We start from the raw sequence: 12,763 nt of genomic DNA on the forward strand, positions 1-12,763 counted from the left end.
TAGTTATTTATAATATATCTGTGGCACTTAGAGTATTTTAAAAATATTTTCCTAGTGTCATTTAACATTTGATATTTGTGTGTTTTTACTTTTATTTATACATGTTTTATCAAAGTAATAAATCATTGAATTTTTTCTCTTATACATTCTTATAATTTAAGTTCATGCGAAATGTAGTCCATTCAATTAACATAAATGGCACGGTCTTCTGACATTTTTTTTATCGCTGAATACATTAAAAACGTGTTATATTTTGCAACAGTGCGGCAAGGCAAAATACTTAAAGATACAAATAACACTCATTATTTTTCAATAGATAATGACTTAATTTACGAAAATTATTATTCTGATTTTGGACCGCTAAACTTGAGTTGTGTTTACAAATATTGTAAAATTCTCAATGAAAAATTACAACATTATTTAAATAAGCAGTGTATCGTACACTATACATCCAATGATCCAAAAAAGAAAACCAATGCTGCCTTTCTTTTAGGATGCTATGGAGTATTATATTTAAGTTTGACTCCAAAAGATGCTTTAAAACCGTTAATGACTCATGGACAAAGTTACAGGTGACGGGTTCCTATATATTCCTCTTTATAAGCAAAATTTTAGTATTTTTATTGAGCTTAATTAGAACTGTCATTGAATCTAAAGTTAATTCAAATATTATGTCATTTGTAGACCATTTCAAGATGCCACACACGGTGATTCAATATACACTATTTCTTTGATCGACTGCCTACAAGGCTTAGCGAAAGCACGTGATTTGAAATTCTTCAATTTTCAAGATTTTAATTATGATGAATATGATAGATTAAATAAGATTCAAGGTGGTGATCTAAATTGGATCATACCCGGTATTTTACAAATTAATTCGTATTCACTTTAAAGCTTGAGGTAGTAAATAGCCCGTTAAAATGTTAATTTTCATATAGGTAAATTTCTTGCATTTATTGGACCTGTGGATTGTAGATTAGCCTTATACCATCCACCTGAGATGTATATTGATTATTTCCTAGAAAATAATGTTAAAAGTGTCATTAGACTCAACAAAAGACTTTACGACGGAAATGTGTAAGTAAATCAGCGAATTATTTTCTGTTTCATATTTCACAAAAACTTAAAAAAAAATTATACATATTCACGTTTTAGATTTACCAATATGGGAATAAATCATTATAATTTATTTTTTCCTGATGGATCCTGTCCACCAAGACATATATTACTTAAATTTTTACAAATAAGTGAAGAATCAGATGGAGCAATAGCTGTTCATTGCAAGGTTGTGAATTACAGTTTTTCTCTCTAAAATAAATAAGTTAAGCTTAAATACACTTTCCAGCACTAATCGGTTTTTAGCTTACATTTACAAATTATTTTTTGAGATCCTTAAATAACGTATTGTTTAACAGCAATTCTTTAGGCAGGTTTAGGTAGAACTGGTTCATTGATTGGCTGCTTTTTGATTAAGCATTATCGTATGACTGCTCATGAGGCTATCGCTTGGATGAGAATATGCAGACCTGGCTCTGTTATAGGACATCAACAGGTAAATAGTAGTGTACAATTAATGATGGTTCTATAATAATATTATTTTTGTAAAAATATTTCTTATAGGTCTGGCTTGAAGAACTTGAAGCTTGGTTGACGAAACAGGGAAATTTATATAGGCACGTAAAACATGCGATTTCATAAATTTTAAAAGAGTTCATATTTTTAATTATGTGAAATCTAATAACCATCGAATTTATACACCAGGCGAAACACTTTTCAAGATATCGATAAGTTGCCATTTCATGAATTTGGAGTTTATTCTTATACTGAAAAATCTCGCAAGTATAGACCAGTGGTTATCAATAAACTACCGTCATCATCCCCACCAATGCAGATAGTGGTTCATCCAGAAAGTTTTAGCCAAATAAGGCCACAAGCTTCCAGAATCAGAGAAGGTAAGATCAACTTCTGAAGAAGAGAACGTTACTATTTCTAAGATTTCTAATAATAAAGAAAAATGTGTAACGTATTGCCAACTAACATCATAAAGAAGTCATTTATATTATTATATATTTTTATTTTTAAAAATTTCTTTTCAATATTTAGATAATGAATCCGAAAATGATGAGTACTTTCTAGCATCATGCGACTTAACGATAGAATCTAAAGAGCCAATGACTCAAATGAAAGGTTGTGTGATAAAAGATAGTATATCTGAAGAAGTTACTTTTAGTGAAGAATCTGAAGTAAATGTTTCATTATGGAGAAAGTATTTATGTTGTAAGCCTTGTAAGAAAAATATTAACGACAAGTTGTGGTGGTTGGCAGTACGTTGCGCAAAAATAACTCCCAAACGATGTCATACTAATAGCTGTTGTATTTTTTTTGACTTGGTTAGTATTTTTTTCTCTTAGTTGTTTTTAAATCACAGGATCTAAATTAAACTATGAATAATTAAAATTATTTAATGGTCCTTAAGAGTTTTTAACAAACTTAGTTTAATTTCCTTTTGAGGTAGCTCCTAGTAAGACGACCGAAAGCGACCGCGTCAACAGAGAGGGCAAGATGAATTATGGTCAGAAACTTCCTCAAAAAAGGTTACTATTATTATAAAATTAGGGTTTTTAGAATTTATAAATTAAATGTTATTATTTTGTTACATACAAATATGTGATGATGTTTCAGTCATATTGCCGAAACTAATTATCTCCGACGGGGTAGCGGTGAATCTCGAAATTTACGGTCAACTTCAAGATGTAATACGACAAGATCACAAGGACGTCCTACTATAAATTCAAATGTTCGTATACCATTACATAGGTACCTATCTAGTTTTATAAAACTAAAAGTTAAATTGAACATATAAAACAGTATGAAATAGTTTAATAGATTAAAATATCCGCTCTTGGTCAAAAAATAAATATAAATTATTACAATCGATTATGTAATCGAATGAAAATCGATGGGAGAATTTTAAGGGACTAAGGTTTTGCTAACTTTAGCAATTAAAACTGTTATATTTTTGAACATAACATAAGAAGTCTTTGATAGAAGTTAGAAACACCATATTAAAAGAAAAGAACAGTGTGCTATCCTATACAAGTCAACTAAGCTGCCTTACTAAAATAATTATTTTTTACTTTAAGGATAACGTAAAGATTTCTGGATATATACCTAGTGGTCCATTTAGATCAAATCAAACAGCACCATTGGCTAAAACATTAGATGATGCCAAGGTAAAATATCTATTGCTATTTTATAAAATACAAAATTTAAAAAATCGTAAGAATACGATTCTCTTATTTTAAATTTTTGTTTACTTGAAGGAAATAAATATTTATACTATTTTTAGAATTTATTGTTAAGAAGCACTCATTACAAAGAAGCAGAAAAGCACAATTTGAGTTCTTCTATTACTATTAAGCCACATTATAGTAATATTAGCAATCGTAAAACATGCGATAACATAACAAGAGTTGTACCTACAACTTTTACTTCAGGTCAGGTCATTTTAATAGCCTCTTTGAAGCTTTTTCTAATATGATTTTATTAGTATAGTACTTCTACTTTCCAATACTATTTAAATACATGCCAAAATTACTAATAATTACGTACTTATCACCGTATCTATATTAAATTCAAAGAGTATTAACTAATCATTAAGTATAATGAGATTTGTTAAATATAGTTTAGTGGTTCATATTAACTTTATTGTTTATAACAAAATAAATTAGGAAAATAAAATAATTTAGGGCCTCGAGATTCTTTAATACCAAAGCAACGCCGGCGTTTAGGACGAAGTCCAAGTCCTATTCCCATTCGAACAATGGAAACATCTCGTGCCACAAACACGCCGACACCAGATGAAATAATACACAAAAGAGATTCTAAATCTGCTTTAAGAAAAGCACTTTCAAGACTACAGCGTACGTATTCTTTTTTTTGATTACAAATAAAAGATAATAAAATTTGCTGTTAATTGTCGTAGAATAGTAGTCGTAGAATAGTATTATTCGAAAATGAACAATTTTCGAGAATTTTTCCTTGTCGATAAATAGAAATACTGGCAACTTTTTTAAGCCTGACGGTTGATATTTGACAGTTTAGTATTTATAATATCAATTGTCAAATTTCAAATAACCTCTTGTGCAGAGTTTTTAAATATTTGTGTTTATCTTGTTAAGATGTCTTAAAAATATATTTAAAAAAATACCTTAAAGCCACTAACGCCACCTAAGATGGGTGCTTTAGTAAGCAAAGCTTTGCGTCCCATTAAATCTTTTAATATTGAGAATCGAGCCCATCGAGTGATTTCGAAAGAAAAGCCTGATGTAGCACCAAGTTATCCATCTACCATGGAAGAATTGAAAAGAATAAAAGAAATTGACCCTAATATTGACGAAAAATTGGATAAAAAAAATGTATCACTTGATCAGAGGCTTAAAGAAGTTTATGTAACATCTTTCGGAAGACCTGAAGACGACGTGACGAAAGAAATAAAAAATCAAAATGTAGATCGACCATTACCTCAAAATCGTTCATTGGTTCCGGACTTCGACTTTGGCTTAAAAGAACCAGATAAAGTTCCATGTGGAAAAACAACCCTCAGACAGGCAATTGATTTCATCTCTTCGCACCAAGTAAATCCGACTGAAGTAACAGCAGCAAAAATTGCTCATGAATATAATATGAAAGTGGAAGATGTAGAAAACATATTGAAATATTTTAAAACTTATGAAGTTTATTTACCAGCCACTAAGAAAACTCCTGCTATGTTTGCCGGGCCATCTGAGTTAAGAAAGCAAATGCAAGCCAATGATGCACATGCCATTGAAGAAAAAAAAGATACTTCAGAAGAAAAAGAGCCCCAAAAAAATGTATCATAAATGAAAGAATTTTAGTTAATTTGTAAATTACCTTAGTTGTTTTTTTATTTATAGGCAAAGCTTATTCTTTATGAAATTAAATTTAAATGGTTGTTTCAAATCTAGCCACAAATCTTCATACATATAAGTATATTATAAAGTAGTTTATTCAATCATTTAACTACCTATTTAAAATATGTGATCTAGTTGTAGATAAAAAAGTTATATTTACTAAGGTGTTTTTATTAATTACTAGTGGACCCAAATGCGGATACGCCCGCTTGAATTATACAAATATTTATTAAATATATTTATGAAATTATTTTCAGTTTTCAATAGAGAGATGCGTTAAGCAAGCTGATTTTGGGTGACATTTTCTAACAACAAACTTTGCAAATCGTTGCTTAGCAACAGTCGCATAGCGACGGTGTTTATTAACATGGCGGAATAAATTGCATGTTAAATTAAAAAGTATTTTAATATATTGGCATATATCGAAAATATTACAAATATGACAAAAAAAGTATTTTATGTTCATCCGGAGACCCTCAAGTATCTCTATATGAGTATTTTATCACAATTAAATTAGCGGTTTGGCCCTGATTGTGTAAAAGACAGAGTACTTTCGAATTTATAATATAGGTATGGATTGTTATAGCACCTTATATTTCAGTATGTTTCTCAGAATCTATCACTCAGCCATGCAGGGATTGAACCCATAACCATCAAATGCTGGTAATATGGACAGGATATTTTAAAATATAACTAATTTTAATATTTTTTATAGTTAAAATATTTTTCAAAACTTATTCACTTTAATGCTGCTTATAACTGCAGTAATAAAGGTGACATTAATGGTAATTTTTTTGTAATACATATATGACAATTTTTAAACAGAATACAAAATATAAATATTTTATTACATCATCCGTTTCTTTTGACATTTTGTTAATAATTTAAATATATTCTTAGGTTATATCACATTCGCATATTCCTTATATTTACGTATTAGTAATTTTAAGCACCTACCTACTATTCTATTATTAGATATAAAAGCTCTTCTGATGCAGTAGCACAGTGTACTTAATTTGTCGCGAGGGTTCTGTGTTCGAATCCCGTCTGAGGGAGAATAAATTATTTTTATATCATCGATTTGGTGATTAGCATGGTGTTCAACAGACAATGCCCCGAAAATTGGGTGGGAAGCGGGAAAACAGAGGCTGTTAACACTAGACTACTTCTGTGTGAGCTGCTTCATTCGAGATATGACGTAAAGATAAAAACATATATCCGCTTCACACTGTATCCAGTATATAGCATTGTAGGCAGAGAAAACCTAGTGTGAAGAAGTTTCTTAATGGAGTAGGAGAGAAGTGTCGGCAAAGGGGTGCCATTGCCCAGTTTCCACTGAATTTTTTTAGGTATTGAGCGGCGGAACTTAATGCTTTAGTGCCAGAACAAAGAAATGAAAATATTCTTAAATAATACTTTATTCCCTCAAATGGGATTGAACCTACAACCGTCGCGTTACAGACACATTCTTAGGCCCACGCGCCACTCAATATATTTTTTTCCTTAACTATCAGTGACAGGACCTAGAGATGGATCCATCGGTGCGGCATCGCTAGGCGCTCGTAGAGACGCCCCTCCTGAGCGTAGAGCACCATCTGTACGATCTGATGAAAGACCTTTAGCTACACAAGGCGACATGCTGAACAGTATAAAGGTTATATACAACAATTTAGTTTGAGTCATAGTAAATACATACTTAGTATATCTAGGACGTATAGTCATTATATATTTTTTAATTAAGCATATATATTTATTATGTAAGTCATTCTTATTTCTTTATAATATATTTAGTAATTGGTTATTTTAGTTCCAAAGGAGACTTCGTGAAATGATATCTACTGAGAAAAAAGGAAAAAACGTTATCGAAAATAATAGGTAAAAGTCCTCTATTAAAAAAAAAAATCTTCTTTTCAAGTAAAATCTAAAAGTACCTACTTAGTTCTCACACGGAATAAAGTACAAATCTACCCAGAAATTAATATTTTTTAAGTTAATTTTAAATTTTATACAAAATAGGAGGTAAATAATTACTTTGTTTTAGCACTTATTTTAAAGAAAAAGCACCCACACGAAATGTAACTTCTACAGCAAGTAGTAGCGGGACGACACCTGGTATACATCGCGATATAAGGTACAATCGAAAAACTATAATTAAAATTTAATTCAATAAATGACACTAAAATATTTCGTGATGCCTCCATGTATTCTTCACCTTCCAATTATTTGAAGTTTTGAAGGCAATGCATGCATGCATAACGTGACCATTCTTTTTACGGCTCAAAACGGGACGTCTGTTTTTTTCTTTAATTAGTATTTTTTTTAACTATTGCGTTAAAAAATAACATTTGATTATTTTATGTACAATACAACAGTTTACCTTTCTTTTGTTTTTAAGGACACCGTTTCGTGCAAGCGAAAAACGGGACCTATGGACACATTATGCATGCATGATGAATGAGATATAAAAATCTATTTTCATTGTATATTATTCATTTTTTCATTTTAGGGATAAGCCAGCAACGGTACCGCCGGTAGGTTTTAGCAGACCACGCCCGAGTTCACCAAAAGGCAGGAGATCACCACAGCTGCCGTTTTACTAATGTGTAATATTGCCTTTTATATAGTTTTAAATTTTATAAAATTTTTCGGGGTGTAAATAAAAATGTAAAGCAAGAGTTGTTCTCTGATTAATATATCTCAGCATAGATAGGTACGCGTTTACCTTTTAAACTATAAAAATACTGACAAAAAGATTGAAATAGAAAAAAGTTTATATTATGCAGGTATAGTTTTCAGGTTGAGCTTTACATTTCTTTGAGTGATTATAAAGGTAGAGCCAGAAAAAACTTTTCAAAACTAAAGTCCATTTATTTTTTAGCTTCACACGTTGTATCCCACATATAGTAGGCCGAACCTGGGAACCTCAGTTTCCCACGCGTAGTCTTATTTTTGAGACATCGCGTATTAAGTAATCAAACCCAAAACTGCGCTTTGTCAATGAAATGAAATAAAAAAATCCCTTCCCCCGAAGCCTCAACAGTCGATGTTCTAACCGACCGGCTAAGGATATTCATTTAAAAATAATACACCAAGTTCTTTTTATAAACATTTAATAAATTTAATCTTACAAATAAACGTCTACGATAAACCAGGGTCAGGGGGCGGTGGTGCCATACAATTGCCATCAGGGTATCTCTTCTTAAATGCAGCTATCAGCTCCGGATCAACCAAACGAACCCCATCAACTTGATTACCAAGCGTTATCCAATTAGGCTGAACGTTATGGGGTCGGCCGAATAATTCAATTTTCCTTGTTCCGGGACTCAATCTTTCAATAATACCGTATATTTCATCTGGTTTGTGCGAAGTGGCGCGTACTTCAGCTACTATAACGTCACAGTCTAAACCTCGGTTCAAATTTTCCGGGTTTCCCTTCATTCCAACCAAGCAGTGCTCTTTACCGTGATTCAGCCAATGACCCGTGCGTCCTGTCCTTATAATCCTTTGTAACTGATTAGTTTTGACCCAAATAAGTTCGTCTACACGCTCATAACCCCACAACTTTAAGCACTCGCGACCTAATTCCATAGCTCGTCCGGTCACCCATAGAAAAATTAGACCATTGTCTTGTAACTGAGGAACACCGAGACATCTCATCTCGTCATCAGACATGGTACCGTAGGGTAGCTCCATATGTATATCCCATGGTGGGTCGGCCATTATAACCGCGAATTTACCTAAAAACGTCATATCCAGATATCTCAAATCACATTGAATCCACTGTGGGGGAGTTAAAGTTAGGACGCCATCAGGTTTTGATACAACATTTGTGCCATTTGGTGCCGATTTCTGTATAGACTCTGTGGTTAACTTCGCACTTATATTAGGATCGGCATTGTCGACTTCATAATGCACGTATTTACAACTGTCCATGTGAAAACAAGTGTTCAAAAAGGAACAATCTCCTAAACTTTCGTCGGTGTGACTCTGTATAATCTTCTTGAAATGAAGTTTTTTACATGTGTACGTCGCGTCCGGTTTGACGCCATCTTGAGATTTGAACGCGCGGACGCACTCAGCGCGTGTGCCTTGCGGACAGAACTCCATTACTTGAGCACCTGGTGTATAAAAAATATCAAATGACCATTAAAAATATATTTCAACAGTTTTTTTAAATGTTAGATATGTGCACAAACATATGAAGTGATCTGTGTTGAACTGGCACATTCGGAACGCATTAATAGAAAAACAGAGCAGAAGATAAATATTTTGAAACATACAACATTTTTAATATAGCAGGAGTCAAATTTGCGCCTCAGGGAAATCCAAGCCCAGTGCTCTAACCAATTAAGTTATATATTTTTATTATTAGATGTAGAAAAATCCAATAAGGAAATTGAGAATATCATGTGTGAGGAGAATATAAAGCAAGCAAGAATTGCTTTAAAATGAAAAAAAATAAATAGTTCCTTTTTAAAAATCTTTTATTTATGACTATTGCAACAAACAAAGCAAATCATGATTAGAAAGTTTATCAATGATGGGATGAAGCCCCTCGTTTTTTACAATAACAACAGGTATAAAGCTATACTATTTCCACTTAAATAATAAAAAAATAATAATGTAAACATTTGAATTAAAATGCTTTTATTACCTCCTTGACTTTTAAATTTATCAGCCAGTGACTTCTCTTTTGCCGTGGGTTTGCTCAACAAATCCATAATTTCTTCGCCTACTCTTTTTACGGCTTTCTCACGACTTGATGGCATTGCCAACAATGACTAAAAGATAAATCAATTTAATATACATGCATAAGACAATTATGATATATTATAATTATTTATTAAATAAATAGAGTAAACAGTAATCTGTTTACTTAGAAAAAACCAGAATATTGCTGTAATTGCTTTTTGCGTTTTATAGTTAATTATTTTAAAAAATATATCCTCTATTGATTTTGATTGATTTGATTGATAATAAAAATAAAAAAAAATACCATTATATCTGTGTTATCTTTCCCAGTTTTCTTTTCCTCTGTTGTAGATTTCAAGACTTTAGGATTTGGACCTTCTTCCACAGAAATATTTCCTTAAAAAAAGAATGTTCCATGTAACGAAAAAAATATTTTAGATATAACATAAATTAAATTACAGAAAATTAAATTTTACATTTGATTTTTTATAAAATTTATTTTATTTAACAACATAAATAACATATAAAAGAATTTCATCTTGTTCAATAAGCTAAGTGGCCAAAGGCCTTGGAATGTTTCCTACACGATCAATTCCAATAAGATTTTATTATATTTCTCTGTATCCTGCAGACAACAGGGTAGGATTAAAAGGATTAAGGATTTAGCATTACACTGCATTCCTCACATTTATTTGAGACCTTGCATGTTGAGTGGCAGAACTCTATGCCATGTTTTTGCATATTACCAGATCAAGGAAATAAAAAATATAAAATATTTAATTTCTCCGAGTGGGAACCTGCAACCATCGTGTTTACAGTCACATGCAGAGCCACTGCACAAGCCATAAAAATGTTGTATATTTTCTAAAATATTATATTTCCGTTTTCTAAATGTGGAATATCAATTCAAAAAAGAATTAATAAATAAATTTGCAGTAATTGTTATGAAAAGGAAAGGAACAACAAGGAAAATAAAATATTTTTTGTAAATTTCAATACCTTTTCTTTTAATACTGGTGGACTGTTCTTCCATTAATGCGGCTAGAACTGCCGCCAATCTTACAGATTCAGCGCTCACCACTTCAATAGTTGCGTCTGTTGTGCTTTCTGTTCTTTCTGTGATACTGTAAGTTTGAATGTTAATATAATCTCAATACAGTATAAGAATTGGATTGGAGTCAATTGTCATTATGGCTCTACTGACCCATAATACCTGATAGACTTTTCTACTGATGAATGTATGATGGTTTTGAGTTTGATCCCAACCTCCAGAAATTATTTTCATTCCTTACCCTGCAAAAGTACTGTATCATGCAATGCTTCCTTCCAAAAATCTAATAATGGAATTGGTTGACACTAAGGTTTTTCTCTATGTATCAATCTGATATGGCATATTAAGATTTGTCTAATAAATTAAAATCTTCAGGGGTATGTATACATAACAGTTTTCTTAACTAACATTCATTCTAACATTAAATAATGGAGAGCTATATTATAATATAGCTCTCCATTATTTATTTAAATAATTTAGTTCAAGTTAAATATTGCAATAAAGTATATTTTTTTCTGAATTGATAGAACATGGATGATTTATTTACTTATTTATCTTACTTTCTCATCTTAATACAAAAAAATATATATATATTATATAATTTAATATACTTTAATTTAGTTTTTTTATTTAATCTGAGTTTTATCATTGCTATGTCATGTGTGCACAGTTACTTTTATTTACTACTTCATTCTATCCAAAATATAGTTACATAAAGTACAGTAAAAAACAATATCCAATACTCACATAATAAGCTTTTGTGTAGCAAATTTTTGTAATAAGCTTGCAACAATTCCTGTATCAACATCTCCTAGACCAGGCATTAAGGCACTGGCTGTAGCTGGTAATTGTAATTGCATATCTGATAATACTTGAAGGAGTCTGACCTCTAAAGAAGCCGATGGGACTGTTTTCGTTTTTTCTACAGAAACTTGAGCTTAAAATAGAAAAAAAGATATTTATATGATGAAGCTTTGTAAACTTTTACATTTATATTAAGAAGAAATGGTTATATTCTTACAATCATTTTTTGATAATACCGCACTCGCGGTTGCCTTTTCTTTTCCACTAGTAGAAGAAATAGGAGAACCTTCACTCTTATCACTTAATGTAGCACCAAGTATATTCTGCCGCTCTTTTTTTCTCTTTTCTAATTTTTCTCTTAAGCTGTTCCTTTTACTTTTGACGGCTTGAATTTCTTCCCATGCGTCTGACATGGTTTGTTTTTATATGCTATACCGGTGTCTTAAATATACAACATACGTAAGGCTAATTTAGCTAATTATTTACACATTTTAATAATCTATATAAGTAATATGAAGCCATCTGAACTTATTTAAGTAGCAACAATGAATAATTTAATGTTTTTATATTAAAACTACAATGATATAAATAACCACGACAATAAAAATAATAATTGACAATATATATACACCAAGTGTCAAATCTTAATTATTAACGGGTGAGCACAGTTTATTGAAAAACGTTACAGATAAAATAATATTGCATACAATTTTTTTGTATACGGTACCTTAAAATGGGATAAAACAGTTTTAGAATTGAAGACAAAACCTTCCAACTTTAAATATATAACAATCGATATTTCAATAAGCTTCCCTTAACAGTTAATAGTGTTTGTTTATTTAAACTATTTCATAATCAACAAGTTATATCAATTTAATAATTTCTGTACAAACCTTCGCTTTTCTATCCACCTACGCATCTAATCACCCCATATATATCCATATCTATTCACTCCTATAATGTCTCCCATTCACACCAAATATTATCAATTAACTTAAATCACAATTGTAATAACCGGCACACTTAGCTTGTTTATTATTTATCACAGTATACGAAACCAATATTTTACTACTGAACTCAATTTTAACAATATAAAAAATAAATAACTTTTTCGGAGCACAAATAACCGCAGTTTAATTAACGACAACATATTTTATATGTTGTCGTTAATTAAACTGCGGTTATATTGTGTATGTTAATATTTAATTAACGACAACATATTATACAAACATATTTTATTTTAACTTTACGTCAAAATTCATTCACCCAGTAAATAATAATT

At 30.9% G+C, this 12,763-nt stretch overlaps 3 protein-coding genes across 3 annotated transcripts; 2 read left to right on the forward strand and 1 right to left on the reverse strand.

Annotated features, from left to right (window-relative positions):
• The first annotated feature begins 75 nt into the window (after positions 1-75).
• LOC146533417 (uncharacterized) lies at positions 76-9,891 on the forward strand. The gene is made up of 15 exons (XM_085195331.1): positions 76-572; positions 685-860; positions 939-1,077; positions 1,156-1,285; positions 1,427-1,552; positions 1,621-1,673; positions 1,762-1,952; positions 2,516-2,594; positions 2,683-2,797; positions 3,144-3,279; positions 3,744-3,923; positions 6,449-6,588; positions 6,742-6,809; positions 6,976-7,065; positions 7,441-9,891. The coding sequence occupies exons 1-15, from the start codon at positions 196-198 to the stop codon at positions 7,532-7,534; spliced, it is 2,094 nt and encodes a 697-aa protein (XP_085051457.1). The 5' UTR covers positions 76-195; the 3' UTR covers positions 7,535-9,891.
• On the forward strand, positions 4,093-5,093 carry LOC146533418 (NADH dehydrogenase [ubiquinone] 1 alpha subcomplex assembly factor 4). The gene has a single exon (XM_085194590.1). It carries the CDS (start codon positions 4,236-4,238, stop codon positions 4,881-4,883), a length of 648 nt encoding a protein of 215 aa, XP_085050716.1. The 5' UTR covers positions 4,093-4,235; the 3' UTR covers positions 4,884-5,093.
• Positions 8,028-12,123, reverse strand: Mettl3 (methyltransferase like 3). The gene is made up of 6 exons (XM_085194589.1): positions 11,699-12,123; positions 11,425-11,614; positions 10,626-10,750; positions 9,931-10,022; positions 9,589-9,715; positions 8,028-9,052 (listed from the first exon to the last, which is right to left on the reverse strand). Exons 1-6 carry the CDS (start codon positions 11,892-11,894, stop codon positions 8,073-8,075), a joined length of 1,710 nt encoding a protein of 569 aa, XP_085050715.1. The 5' UTR covers positions 11,895-12,123; the 3' UTR covers positions 8,028-8,072.
• Positions 12,124-12,763: the final 640 nt, after the last annotated feature.

Source organism: Heliconius melpomene, chromosome 12 (genome assembly GCF_056956725.1).
Source record: "Heliconius melpomene rosina isolate 202511_hmr_F chromosome 12, ASM5695672v1, whole genome shotgun sequence".
Lineage (NCBI taxonomy): Eukaryota > Metazoa > Arthropoda > Insecta > Lepidoptera > Nymphalidae > Heliconius > Heliconius melpomene.

Excerpts from the sequence above, each read along its gene's own strand:
- LOC146533417 (XM_085195331.1), top strand. The coding sequence starts at position 196 with ATGGCACGGTCTTCTGACATTTTTTTTATCGCTGAATACATTAAAAAC. Across the intron at positions 573-684 it reads ACTCATGGACAAAGTTACAG|ACCATTTCAAGATGCCACAC; the intron begins GTGACGGGTTCC and ends TGTCATTTGTAG. Across the intron at positions 1,078-1,155 it reads AGACTTTACGACGGAAATGT|ATTTACCAATATGGGAATAA; the intron begins GTAAGTAAATCA and ends TTCACGTTTTAG.
- LOC146533418 (XM_085194590.1), top strand. The coding sequence starts at position 4,236 with ATGGGTGCTTTAGTAAGCAAAGCTTTGCGTCCCATTAAATCTTTTAAT.
- Mettl3 (XM_085194589.1), bottom strand. The coding sequence starts at position 11,894 with ATGTCAGACGCATGGGAAGAAATTCAAGCCGTCAAAAGTAAAAGGAAC. Across the intron at positions 10,751-11,424 it reads GCTACACAAAAGCTTATTAT|TATCACAGAAAGAACAGAAA; the intron begins GTGAGTATTGGA and ends TCAAACTTACAG. Across the intron at positions 9,053-9,588 it reads TAAATTTAAAAGTCAAGGAG|GTGCTCAAGTAATGGAGTTC; the intron begins GTAATAAAAGCA and ends TTTATACACCAG.